The 13,226-nt window shown below is 37.9% G+C and overlaps 1 protein-coding gene across 3 annotated transcripts in view; it reads left to right on the top strand.

Annotated features, from left to right (window-relative positions):
* ATP2A3 (ATPase sarcoplasmic/endoplasmic reticulum Ca2+ transporting 3) overlaps window positions 1-13,226 on the top strand; it is a 252,918-nt gene that overhangs the window by 207,319 nt on the left and 32,373 nt on the right. For all 3 annotated transcript variants that reach the window (XM_033921665.1, XM_033921666.1, XM_033921667.1), the window contains exons 14-15: window positions 234-569; window positions 11,082-11,302. In XM_033921665.1, the coding sequence (XP_033777556.1) occupies window positions 234-569; window positions 11,082-11,302 (557 nt within the window). The remainder of the gene's footprint in view (window positions 1-233; window positions 570-11,081; window positions 11,303-13,226) is intronic.

Below are 13,226 nucleotides of genomic sequence, written 5' to 3'. Positions count from 1 at the left end.
GGTGCTGAATATAACTGGAGTGGAAGAGGTGGAAATGGCTGGACAAAGTGGGTGGACAAGAGAGAAACATAATTTTATGGTGAAAAATTGCAATGAGAAATCCCTGCCCCACCCCACCTGACTCCTCCCTCCTCCCAGGTCCCAGATTTGAAAGACAAAAATCTGGTAACCTTAGTAATGAATGATATTCTATGTTGTTCAACTATCTCTTCCATATTGTTCAACTATCTCAGACCAACCTGACCTTTGTTGGTTGTGTGGGAATGCTGGACCCTCCCCGCAAAGAAGTGACTGTTTCAATTGACATGTGCAAGAAAGCTGGAATCCGAGTGATTATGATTACCGGTGACAACAAAGGCACAGCGGTGGCCATTTGCCGCCGGATCGGGATCTTCTCTGAGACTGAAGACGTGAAGGAGAAAGCTTATACTGGCAGGGAGTTTGACGACCTTCCTCAAGAGAAGCAGCGTGATGCCTGTCGCTCGGCCCGCTGCTTTGCTCGTGTGGAACCCGCTCACAAGTCCAAGATAGTGGAATACCTGCAATCTTTTAATGAGATAACTGCCATGGTGAGTCCATAGTCTTTGGTCTGTCTTTATATTTTTAGTTCCTCTTTTGGTAAATATTGGGCCTAATAGTCAAAGGATTTATGCTTCTCTTTGAGAATTGGCCTCCTTGAAAATTTACTTAAGTTGAGTGCATAAATTTTTACTCCAAATTCACTGAACTCTTAAATTTAGGAGCATAAAATGTGGGTGGGAATGGGTGGATTTAAGAAGGGGATAAGAAAGTAGGAGTCTAGCACTGATTTTAGGTACTAGGCTCATAAATTAGGTTCATAAATCTAGGCAAATGATTGCCAGGCTTAAATGTATAAGCAAAGGCCTGAATTCTCGAACTGGCACTGATATTGGCGGCTGCCTTAAAAGGATGAGATGTACAGCGTCAGCATGTATGAAACAAACATGTTTTTTTTTGTTGCATAGAAGTTTTTGGACCCCTGTTAGATTACAAAAGTTAGATAGTTCAAAATCTAATAGATGCTGGCACTGTCATCTAGACATAGGGACACTGGATCATTTGTTGTTCTATTGTCCTTTGATACTTAACTTCTGGAGATCTATATGGGGACATATTACTCTGATTCTGGAGACTGCGGTTCCGCTATCATATGAAGCGGTAATATGTGGGACGTTGTTATCTCCTACATCTCCAGTAGACAGACATAAAAACAGGCTATTGGGTATGATGACTGGGGTAGCCATCCAAATGATTACGAAAAATTGGAAGAATTGTGACCGATTAAATTTCACTTTTTTGGTGGAATTCGTTATGCTTGTTTTATAGATACGAGAAAATGTTTTCTGATCAAAGGGGTAATAAATTGTTTAATCTGACGTGGGGCCCATTGACCAATTTTATTGATTCTAATTGAATGGTTTTTCCCTTTACTTATGGTTATATGTTACACATCCAGGGAGAAGGTTAGTGTATAGGGACTGGTTTATTAAGGTTCTGTAAATATTAATGTATGATTATTTTGAATGCATTGAAATCGGGGGGGGGAGGGGATGAAAATGATTCTTAAGTATTTTATTGTTGGATGTATGTGCTGTTTTTTAAATAATGTGAAAATGAATTCCTGTATGCACTGTTTTTGGTTTGAAAATGAATAAAGATTTTTTTTTTTTTAACTTCTTTATTCTTTTTTATTTCTTACATCAAGTGAAAATATGTAATACATACAATTATTACAAAACACTTGAGTTACAATCAATTACTCTTATAATGTAAAGTAAAGAAACCCCTATTATCAGTATTCTAGCTCAAAAACCATTATATTAATTTACCCTCCCAACCCCCCCTATATATTCTATCCATATGCTACGATATCTGATCATTAGAAAAATTAGTCAATGGTCCCCATATTTTATTAAACTTATGAATATACCCCTGTTGTAACGCCATCATTTTTTCCATTTTGTATATATGGCAAATTGAGTTCCACCAAAATGTGTAATTTAATTTAGTGTAGTCTTTCCAGTTTTGAGTAATTTGCTGTATGGTGACCCCTGTCAATATCAATAAAAGTTTATTATTGTTTGCCGAAATCGGACTCTGAGTTCTCATTGCTGTTCCAAATAATATCGTATCGTATGAGAGTCCAACATGATTTTCTAATAAATTATTAATTTGGGGCCAAATTATTTTCCAGAAAGCATTTATACAGGGGCAAAAAAATATTAAGTGATCTAATGTCCCAACTTCTATCTTACAATGCCAGCATCTATTAGATCTAGTACTATCTACTTTTTGTAATCGCGTTGGGGTCCATAAAACTCTATGTAACAAAAACATCCATGTTTGACTCATAGATGCTGACCTTGTAGAACGTATCCTCCAGGACCAAAATCTTTGCCATTGAGATGCAGAAATTGTCTGTCCAATCTCAATACTCCAAATGTCCCTAAGTCCAGTTCTCTTTTTTTTGTTTAAAAATCCATATAAAAACTTATACCATTTTGCGGCTTGGTGTCCCAAAAAATCCGCCTGAAAGCAAAGGACCTGCAAACTATATTGAGTATTAAGATTCTTCCATTCAGGGAACCTTTCCTGAATAGCCTGCTTCAATTGCATCCATTTAAAATATTGTGTCTTGTTTAATCCAAATTTCTGTTGCAATTGTGAAAAACTAAGCAGTGATCCATTTACAATAACATCATTCAAAGACCGTATACCTGCAATTATCCATTGCTTCCATACTATTTTGAATCCACCAATTTTGATCCTGGAATTTACCCAAATGGATTGATTTAATGATTTAGCCAATGGATCTGGTGATATATTGCTAATAAATCTTAGTGTTTTCCATGTATCTAGTAAAAGTCTGTTATCTTTATATCTCCTAGGCATTGTTATACTAACTACATGTTCTAAATGTAATGGGAACAGGAGCCGCCATTCTAAGTATAACCAGTCAGGTACATTCTCCATGAGATCTGGGAGGATCCAATACATACCTTGTCTTAAAATATAGGCTTGATGGTACCTATAAAAATTTGGAAAATTTACCCCTCCCTCCTTAATTGTTTTTTGTAGTGATGCTAAAGCAATTCTGGGTCTTTTCCCAAACCAAACAAATTTTGTAAGAACACTGTTTAACTTTTTATAAAATGACCCCTGAAAAAATATTGGAATCATACTCATTTGATAACAAACCACAGGTAATATCATCATTTTAACTGTTTGGACTCTTCCCCACCAAGAAAGATGTAAAGGATTCCATTGCTCGCACATTTCTGTTATTTTTTTTAATAAAAATTTTTCATTCTCTTTTACTGTGTCATCAATTGTATTTTTTATAAGAATACCTAAGTATTTTAAACCTTCCTCTTTCCATTTAAATGAATATGAGTCAAATAATCCTTTGGTACAATGGACATTAATTGGAAGAACTTCAGATTTTCCCCAATTGATTTTATACCTAGAAAATTTTCCAAACTTCTCTAGTAGATTGAGTAAACATGGAATGGTATCCCCCGGTTCTCTTAAATACAATAAAATGTCATCTGCATACGCAGATAGTTTAAATTCCCAATTAGAAAATATGATTCCTTTTATTCCCTTAGTTTGATTGATTGCAATTAATAAGGGTTCAAGAACAACGTCGAAAAGTAAGGGAGATAAAGGACATCCTTGTCTAACCCCCCTTAGCAAGTTAAATCTATCCGATAAGTTATTATTTATATATAATCTTGCTCCAGGGGAGCTATACAATGTTTGAATCATTTTAATAAAACCAGGTCCTATACCAAACCATTCTAAAGCTTGATACATAAAACTCCATTCCACTCTATCAAATGCCTTTTCTGCATCTAACGATATTAGAAAAGCTGGGTCATTCATATTTTTTGCTAAATTTAAAGAATGAAATGCCAATCTGGTGTTATGCGAAGAGTGTCTTTTAGCAACAAATCCTGTTTGGTGTACATCAATAATAAAAGGAAGAGCTTTTGCCAATCTTAATGCTAGTACTTTAGCAAGCAATTTACCATCTACGTTCAACAAAGAGATGGGCCTATAATTTGATACCAATGTCGGATCCCTGTTTGGTTTTGGCAAGACAATAATGACAGAATCAGCCATAGTACCTGATATATTTCCATTTTTTATTTGATACTGATATAAATTTAATAGATATGGTAATATAATATTTTGAATTGCTTTATAAAATTCAACAGTATAACCATCTCCACCTGGAGCGGATCCAACTCTAAGAGCTTTCAATGCTGATTCTATTTCTTTTAAAGATATATGCTCTTCTAAACTTCTTTTTATATGATCCGGAATATTTGGTCCAACAAATGAATTCAAAAACTCTAATCCATCCTGTTCTTAATTTTCATAAGTATCAGAAGAATATAGACCCTTATAAAAATCAAGAAATTGTTTTAAAATATCCTTAATGTTAGTGTGTGTATTGCCCCGCATATCTTTAATTGCAATAATCTTAGATTTTCTTTTTTTTGCTTTAAGAAAATTTGCTAACAATCTTCCAGCCTTATTTTAATTTCCATAATACTGAACTTGCCGATAGAACATATCTTTTCTCACAAATTGAGAAGAAATCTCATTATATTTAGCTTTTGCTTTTAATAATTTCTGCAAAATAACATGTTCCCATTTAACAATTAATTTATGTTCTAATATTTTAATTTCTTCTTCCAAATCCAAAAATTGTTTTTTAAGTTGTTTTTTCATAAATGCTGAATATGATATAATATTTCCTCTCATTGTTGCTTTACAAGCATCCCATAAAATTTCAATATTTATATTCCCTGAATTATTAATTTGAAAAAATTCATTCATCTTTACTTTAAGATCTTCTATAAAATTCGCATCTGCAAGCAAAGCATTATCAAATCTCCAAATTGGTTTAGAATATACTGAGTCATCATTCTGAAGATCAATCCACACACCAGCATGATCTGAAATTATAATAGGATCAATAACTGCTTTCATCACTCGTGCTATATTATTAGATACAAATATATAATCAATTCGTGAAAAAGATTTATGGACCTGAGAACAAAAAGAATATTCCTGATCATTAAAATGAAGAATACGCCATATATCAACTAAATCACAGGATTGTACCAAATTATCTAAACCTAACGACTTCATAATTTTACTTGGTTTCTTATCCAAAATAGGATCCATTACAGCATTGAAATCTCCAGCTACTACTAAATTAGAAGCAGCCAGTGGTAATAATATCTGTTGAATTTGTTTGAAAAACTCCATTTGATTCGAATTAGGAGCATATAAATTAAATAAATCCAGGGTTGTATTTCCCAGAGCCATTTTAATATGTACCCATCTTCCTAAAGGATCAAAGTTTATTAACTTAAAATCCGCAATACACTTCTTATTTATAAGGACAGCTACTCCCGCTTTTTTCCCCATAGCAGGTGCAAAAAAACATTTGGACACCCAACCCCCTATTAGTTTATTAGATTCGATCCCTGAAAGATATGTCTCTTGCATGAAATAAATATCAGCGTTCTGTTTATGAAGAAAACCTAATATTTTCTTTCTTTTAACTGGGTGGTTTAGACCATTGACATTAATAGAAAAAATTTTAAGCGCCATCTAAATTAATAAGTAAAATTTGACATAAATCTCTATAATAAAAATTTTGATCAGATATCTGCACATATTTAACCCCTAATCCCTTTCTTACTATTAATCCCTTACCTTTAGAACTTCCCTTACCCATTTCCATCACCCTTCTCCCTCCCCCCTCCCCACCCTCCCCATTAAGTAAAAGTTGTGTAAACTTGGCCTCACGCATTTTAGATCGGTAATAAAACACTCCAAGAAGACCTTTTCCTATTACAAATTCAAATTAAGTCACTAAATATTTAAAATGATATTCAGATATAAATAATAATACACATACCATATTAAATGATGAATCAAAGCAACCTCATGTGCATTTCTAAAAGATATATTGAGATTCCCTTTTGATTCTATGCCCAATATCACCAACTCATTATTACTTCTCCATTCCGTAGTTATGTTAATTTAAATCATGGAATAAATATAGAAAAGAATACCATTCTTTCTTTTCTGTTATATTTCATATTAAATATTTTAAAAATAAATAAAATATTTTATCTTTAATAGCAGCTTAAATCAATAAAGCCCTTTTTTTCCCCCCCATTATATATATTATCAGCATAATATTAGTAACATGGGAATATAATGATATGTGATTGATGAATTCTCGAGCAAAGAACCCCTCCCCACGGAAGATGCCACCATAGAAGCACACACCAGCCATACACATCACCTTCCCCCCCCCCCTCCCCCGTTTGTAGTTTTTATATTTAGAAGAGAGAACGTTTTTCATTTATAGAAAGGGACTGTAAATTTCCATTCGATCGTCCTTTGTTCTTGCGGGTAATGTTCTGATTTTCCAGTTCCTCTTCTTTCTTCTTGTTTCCGCTGTAATACATTGTCCTTATGGTAATAAGTATAATATATCTTCATCGTGTATATAGTAATAAATGTACCAACGCCAATTGGTTATGCAACCATTAGTCTCCATAGCACCACTAGTTTTTCCGGTACATGTGAAATATCCACTTCCTGTATTTCCTCCCGCACAGACTTTCGGGAATGTGAGTTTCCTAAGTTCATTAAGATTTTTGATCCTTTTCCGCTCTCTCCTCTAGGAACTTTTGAAAAAATTAATAAACCTACAAATATGACCAGTATATAACTTCGCAGCAACCTTCCCATAGGAAAAAACCTCCACTTGAAAAAACATCGTTCTCCATCATTAATCCCATATTCATCATATTCCCATTACAGCTATTCTACCAGCTAACAACATTTCATATCTAGGTTATGGAATTTAATTGATGTTTCTATAAAATCATTCCCCAAAATAGCTACCATCTTCCTGTCTCTCCACTTTTATATATTATATTCCACCTCCTACTATAGCGCTCAAATCTGTAGATTACATTGAGCCACTTAACAAACTTCATATTTTCATTATAGAATGTCTATTCCATTCTAATTCTAAGCAAGAAAATCGTTGAAATAGAATATATTTGAAGCAGAGTTAAAAACATTCTATATCGTTGCTTTTTGAAATCATATTAGCTTCCCCATATAAAACAATATTATCCTTTTCTAACAAAATAATATAATATAATATAATATTTCAACATTTCTAAATAAAGAGTCCAATAAATTTATCCAGCTTCTCTGCATCATTGAAAGTTAAAGTTTTATTTCCGATAGAAACCTTCATATTTGCAGGGTACACTAAGCCAAACTTTGCACCCAACTCTCTTAATTTTGGTCTTAATTCCAGCAGCTTTTTCCTTTTTATAGCTGTGCTTTTTGCGAAATCTGCAAAGTGAATATAAGCATCTTGATACTTCAGACCTTTATTTTGCTTTGCCAATTGAAATACTTCCATGACCTGCTGGTGTCGCAATAACTTAAAGATGAATGGTCTGGGCCCGTGTTGATTTTCTGCTCTTTTTAACGGCACTCTATGTGCCCTTTCCACCTCTATGGGAAACTTTGTTTTTAACGGAAACAGTTTGGGTAGTAAATTTTCAATAAAAACAACCGGATTTCCTTTTTCTGCTCCTTCCAGTAAGCCAATCAAGCGGACATTACTCCTTCTTTCACGATTCGAATAATCTTCCAGCTCCTTAGTGAGTATTAAAATTTTTTCTCTGTCCGTTTGACTATAGCATACTTCCTCCTCTACAATCAACATTCTTTCTTCTAAATTGTTTGATTTTATTTCCAATAAATCCATCTTCTTGTTTAAAGTTGAAACTTCCTCCGATAAATCCGTAACTTTTTTAGTTATAACTGAAAGCATCTCTTTAATTTCTTTCAGTTCTTTCATTACCTCTACATCTGCCATCTTTAAACCCGTCTCCTGCTCAGGTTTCGCTCTCTTACTACTGCCAGACACCGCAAAGTCATTTATGTTTTGTTTTCCTGACGCCATCCTCTTATCTTCTTTATTTATCATAAGATAAGTCTAAATTTTTTTTTTTTTTTTTAAATGCTTCAATTTCTTACGACTTTTTAACACTTTCAAGGTCTTTTTCTACGGAGCTCTCTTATTAGCCGACCTTCCTCATGCGTGTCCAAGCCACGCCCAATGAATAAAGATTTAATAAAATAAATAAAAGCGACTGCCAATTGCATGTCAATCACACATCGGCGCCGGTTTCAGAATCGCGCCAGAGTGGAAGATAGGCACCAGAAATGTAGACCAGAGTTTTCTGGACCTATATTTCCGGCACCTATCTTCACATGAATCATGTAGGCGCTTTAGGCCACCTAACGCCACTTCTGATGTTAGCCATGCCTACTTTGGCATTTGCGGCTAAAAGCACCTACGTAGGCACAATTCCGGTGCCGATTTTCTAGGCACCGGTATTCATCTCAAATCTTGGTTAAAAACAATGTTTGGATGGCATTTTTAATGGAGGTATGGGTGCCTACCAGCACCTAGAAAATCGGCGCCGATTCGAGAATCCAGGCCATAACATTTAAACTCCAAAATTAAGGTAATTTTCAACTGAAAAGTTATCCTCCTAAGCTAGGCTGAAAATAGGAGCTCAGCCAGTGTGGGGGGGGGAGGAACGGACGGTCCGCCCCAGGTGTGCTTGCACCCCTCCTCTCCACCCCCTTCCCACTCCTCCCCTTGCCATGTGCGTGCACATCCACACCCCTTCCCCATACCTTTCTAACCTCAGCATGAGCAACGACGAACTTGCTGCTCGCATCGGCTTCAGTGCTTTCTCTGATGTTACTTCCAGGAGGAAGTGACTTCAGAGAGAGCTCCAAAGCCAATGTGGGCAGGAAGTTCCTCGCTGCTCTCTCCAAATTTAAAAAGGTACAGGGCAGGGGCGGCATGTGTATGGCGGGAGGGGCAGGAAAGAGGGTGGGAGAGGGGCACCAGTCTCTCTCGCTACACCACTGAGCTCAGCATTTTCTTTTTTTTTTTTTTTAAATCTTTATTCGTTTTCATATCTTACAACAAGTGTATAATATTCAATCAAGAATTTTACAAATCACTTGACATTCTTATTTATAATCACCAAAGCATAAAAAGAACCCCTCCCCCACCCATCCCATCTATTAGGAATAAACCAATTAAAACAAATATCATATATCCCAATCCCACCCTACTTGTATTCTTATATAATAAAAAGGTGTTTAAGGTGTCTGATCATTAGAATATGAATATCGGGCTCATTATTGTTTGTAATGGAAATGCAAAACAGAATAAACAGGGAAGTCTAGAGATGTTCTCAGAGAAAAGAGATGCAAAATAAAATAATGAGTCGTATTGAAGGATACTTGCAAAACATAAAAGTGAATATTGCTGGCACAAACAGTAAACCTGAGAATGAAGAGAGTATTTTATTTCCTTCATCAGTACAGGTTTAAAGAATGGATCCATTTATTTAATCCTTAATCTGTCCAGTGTAATTATTAGTACAAACATTAAAAACAACGAAGACATCGTGGTCAATAAATGATGACTTCCACCAGCTGAATTGCTAACTACCACTGGCATTATGCCTGGACATTCGATTCCGGGCCATGTCCAGGCTACAGCATTGAATTTCCAGGTTTGCAGAGCCAGATAAATGCTTCAATGCTCATAGAATTATATGAACATTGGAGCATTTAGCACTCTGGGCTGTAGTAGAAACCTCTGTCGTGGCTTAGTAAAAGGGGCTAAGTGTGATGTTCAGCTGTTACATAAGAACATAAGCAATGCCTCCACTGGGTCAGACCCGAGGTCCATCGTGCCCAGCAGTCTGCTCACGCGGCGGCCCAACAGGTCCAGGACCTGCGCAGTAGCCCCCTATCTATACCCCTCTATCCCTTTTTCCAGCAGGAAATTGTCCAATCCTTTCTTGAACTCCAGTACCGTACTCTGTCCTATTACGTCCTCTGGAAGCGCATTCCAGGTGTCCACCACACGCTGGGTAAAGAAAAACTTTCTAGCATTCGTTCTGAATCTGTCTCCTTCCAACTTTTCCGAATGCCCTCTTGTTCTTTTATGTTTTGAAAGTTTGAAAGTTACGAGGGGGTGCTGCAAAGTTCTTAGCCCAGCCAACCAACTTCTTAAATTCTGAGCGTTATTTTGCTACTGTAGCTGAAAGTGTGTCATCTTATTTTGTTAAGTGCCAATTTGCACAAACAAAATTCTATGTTTTTAACATTGTTTCAAATCATTGATTGAACCATATCAAGGTCATTCTCTTCAAGGTTGGGCTGAGAACTTTACAGCACCCCTTTGTAACCAGCTATGGGGAACCAAAGAAAGATAAACCTGACTTTTATGCAGCTTGTAGGCGCCGTTGAGTGCAATTGTCAGTCATCTACTAGGTGCCGTTTATAGAATCACGCCTAAGCAGACACAGCAGGTGTTGAGACCGTAGGCGCACTCCTGTTTATGCCAGGATTTTCTAGGCCTAAATGAGCGAGCCTAGGTCATGCGCCTACTGACACCTAAGTCAAACCACACTCAATATTTACCCAGAATTCACCCCAACCACTCCTATTTTCTGGTAGGCACCTTGGAGTGGATACCTCCCTCGAAGTGATAGGCACCTACGGGCTAATTATTTTTTAAATTGTGTTTTAATTACTTTTTAATGGCTTTTCAATTATTGGCACCATTTAGGCCTAATTGAATAATTAAGTTAGGTGCCTAAATTAGCTAGGCATTCTGATCTAGGTGCTTAACTTAGAGTCTGGGCCTACTTGAACATTTTCAGCAACACTAACTGGCGGTTAAGTGTAACTGACAAAGAGCAGTTAGCCCCAAATATGCGATTTAATTGGCCAGGAGCCATTTCTGTCTGGTTAAATAACTTTGAATATTAACCGAGCATAGTTTTAGTACCAGGCTTAACTCTTGTCAGGCCAGAGAATGCAAAAAAACTGGCAAAGTGCAGCATATCCTGCTCTTCTTATCTCCCTTCAGTATATTTAGTAAGTAGCTGTTCTTTCAGACAGGTGATGGTGTTAATGATGCCCCGGCCCTCAAGAAGGCTGAAATTGGAATTGCCATGGGCTCTGGTACAGCAGTGGCAAAATCAGCGGCTGAAATGGTACTGTCGGATGATAACTTTTCCACCATTGTGTCTGCAGTGGAAGAGGGTAGAGCCATCTACAACAACATGAAACAGTTCATTCGCTACCTCATCTCTTCCAATGTGGGGGAGGTTGTCTGGTAAGAGCATGCAAGCCTGAACTGTGGACATGATATTTGATATTGTCTAAAGACTAAACGTATGTAGGCCACTGAATCGCAAACTGTGGGCCGCAGCGAGATTCTGGGTGTGCCGCCAGGGACTGAAGAACACATGACGCATACCGAGTGTCGCGTCCGGTGTTGGTGTCTCTCCGCTCCCTACATGAAACTCGTCTCATTTTCCCTGAGCTCGGGGCCATGTCTGGAGGTCATCCAAGCACGTGCAGACATCGACATGATGATATTGTGCGCATGTGTGCAATGTCGTCACATTGACGTCTGCCCATTCTTGGAGGCCCTCCAGACACGGCCCCAAGCTCAGGAAAAATGAAACGAGGTTCATGTGGGGCGGGTCTAGCGGTGGAGCGGGTGGGATTGGGGGGGCAGAGCGAGGTTGGGTTGTGGGTGTGCCACAGAAAAACATTTGCTTCATTAGTGTGCCAGAGCAAAAAAAAAAATGTTTGTGGGACACTGACGTAGGCCAAGGTTATATGCAGATCACTGGGTAGTGTGGTAAGATAAAAGAAATGAAAAAGAATCTGCCTTTTGAAGAATATCTCGAATGCAGACTTCTCAGAAAATATAAACACATATTCTGGTGTAGCTGAGACATGGGATCAAGACAATGCCTATAGGGAAAACAGAAGACCGAGGGCCAGAGATGGGGGAAGCCACTGTTTGCCTTGGATTGGTAGCATGGAATGTTGCTATTATTTGGGGGCTCTAGAATGTTGCTACTCCTTGAGTTTTGGCCAGGTACTAGTGACCTGGTTTGGCCACTGTGAGAAGGGGCTACTGGGCTTGATGGACCATTGGTCTGACCTAGTAAGGCTATTCTTATGTTCTTGTGACCCAGAACTTAGATACTCTTATTAATGATTTATATGGGAGCACTGAGTGTGAGGTTATAAGCTCAGAAGAGCGAATTCAAAAGAACCCGCTCTATTGCTCTAAATTACAAGCACAGGCATAATCGCAATGGATCGAGCCACACATCATCATCGGGTTCTCACTGAGGGGCATAATCAAAAGAAATGTCTAAGTCCGTTTTGGGCCTAAGTTGCAAGTTGCCCAAAATCGGACAAGGGAAAAGGTCCATTTTCGAAAAATACATCCAACATATTTGGGGGTATTTTTTTAACATCGTCTAACTGTACGTCCAGCCGTCTGATCGTCCAGACTGCTAAGTCATCCATCTTTATACACCATTTTCATCCAAGTCAAAAACGCCTAGAAAAAGACCTTTTGGACGTGGGTGGGGGTCAGCAAAGTGATGGACTGGACACCCAAACATTGCACCAGAGTAGTGGGATACCTTAGAGGGCACTGCTGTAAACTTTACAAAAAGGGTCCCACATAAACATCTCACTACAGCTCCCTTATAGGTCATGGTGGGCCCCCCAAAACATCCCCAGAATCTACTAGACCCATCTATCTACTGCCCCAATAGCCCTTATGGCTGCAGGAGCCACTTATATGGCAGTACAAAAGAGTTTGGGGGTTTTTTGCGGGGTGCACATTTTTCACCATAAATGCAGTGATTAGAGTGGCTTTTGGGTCTGGGTCCTCCTCTCCATGGTTCAATAACCCACCCCTAAGACCACTTAAGCCACCTCTGTGCAGCTCTACTAGGCTTTCCTATGCCAGGCTGCCAGGTGCTGGTGCAGATAAGTAAAGTTCTTATTACAATTTTTATTGGGGGGGGGGTCAGTGATCACTGGGGCAGTGTGTGGGGGTTTGTTCTTTGTGTCTACAGTGCTTATCTGGTCACTTTGGATACCTTCTTGTGACTTAGACCTGGTGTTAGATGGCTTAAGTCACAACGTCCAAGTTCCATCTTGGCAGTGTTATAAAACTTTTGGTTATACATGCAGTACGACTAAGTGTAGGATGGCCCATGGCC

This window comes from Geotrypetes seraphini, chromosome 15, assembly GCF_902459505.1.
Source record: "Geotrypetes seraphini chromosome 15, aGeoSer1.1, whole genome shotgun sequence".
Taxonomy (NCBI): Eukaryota; Metazoa; Chordata; class Amphibia; order Gymnophiona; family Dermophiidae; genus Geotrypetes; species Geotrypetes seraphini.
The sequence above is the reverse complement of the archived record's forward strand: the minus strand, read 5'-3'. Positions and strand labels throughout refer to the sequence as shown.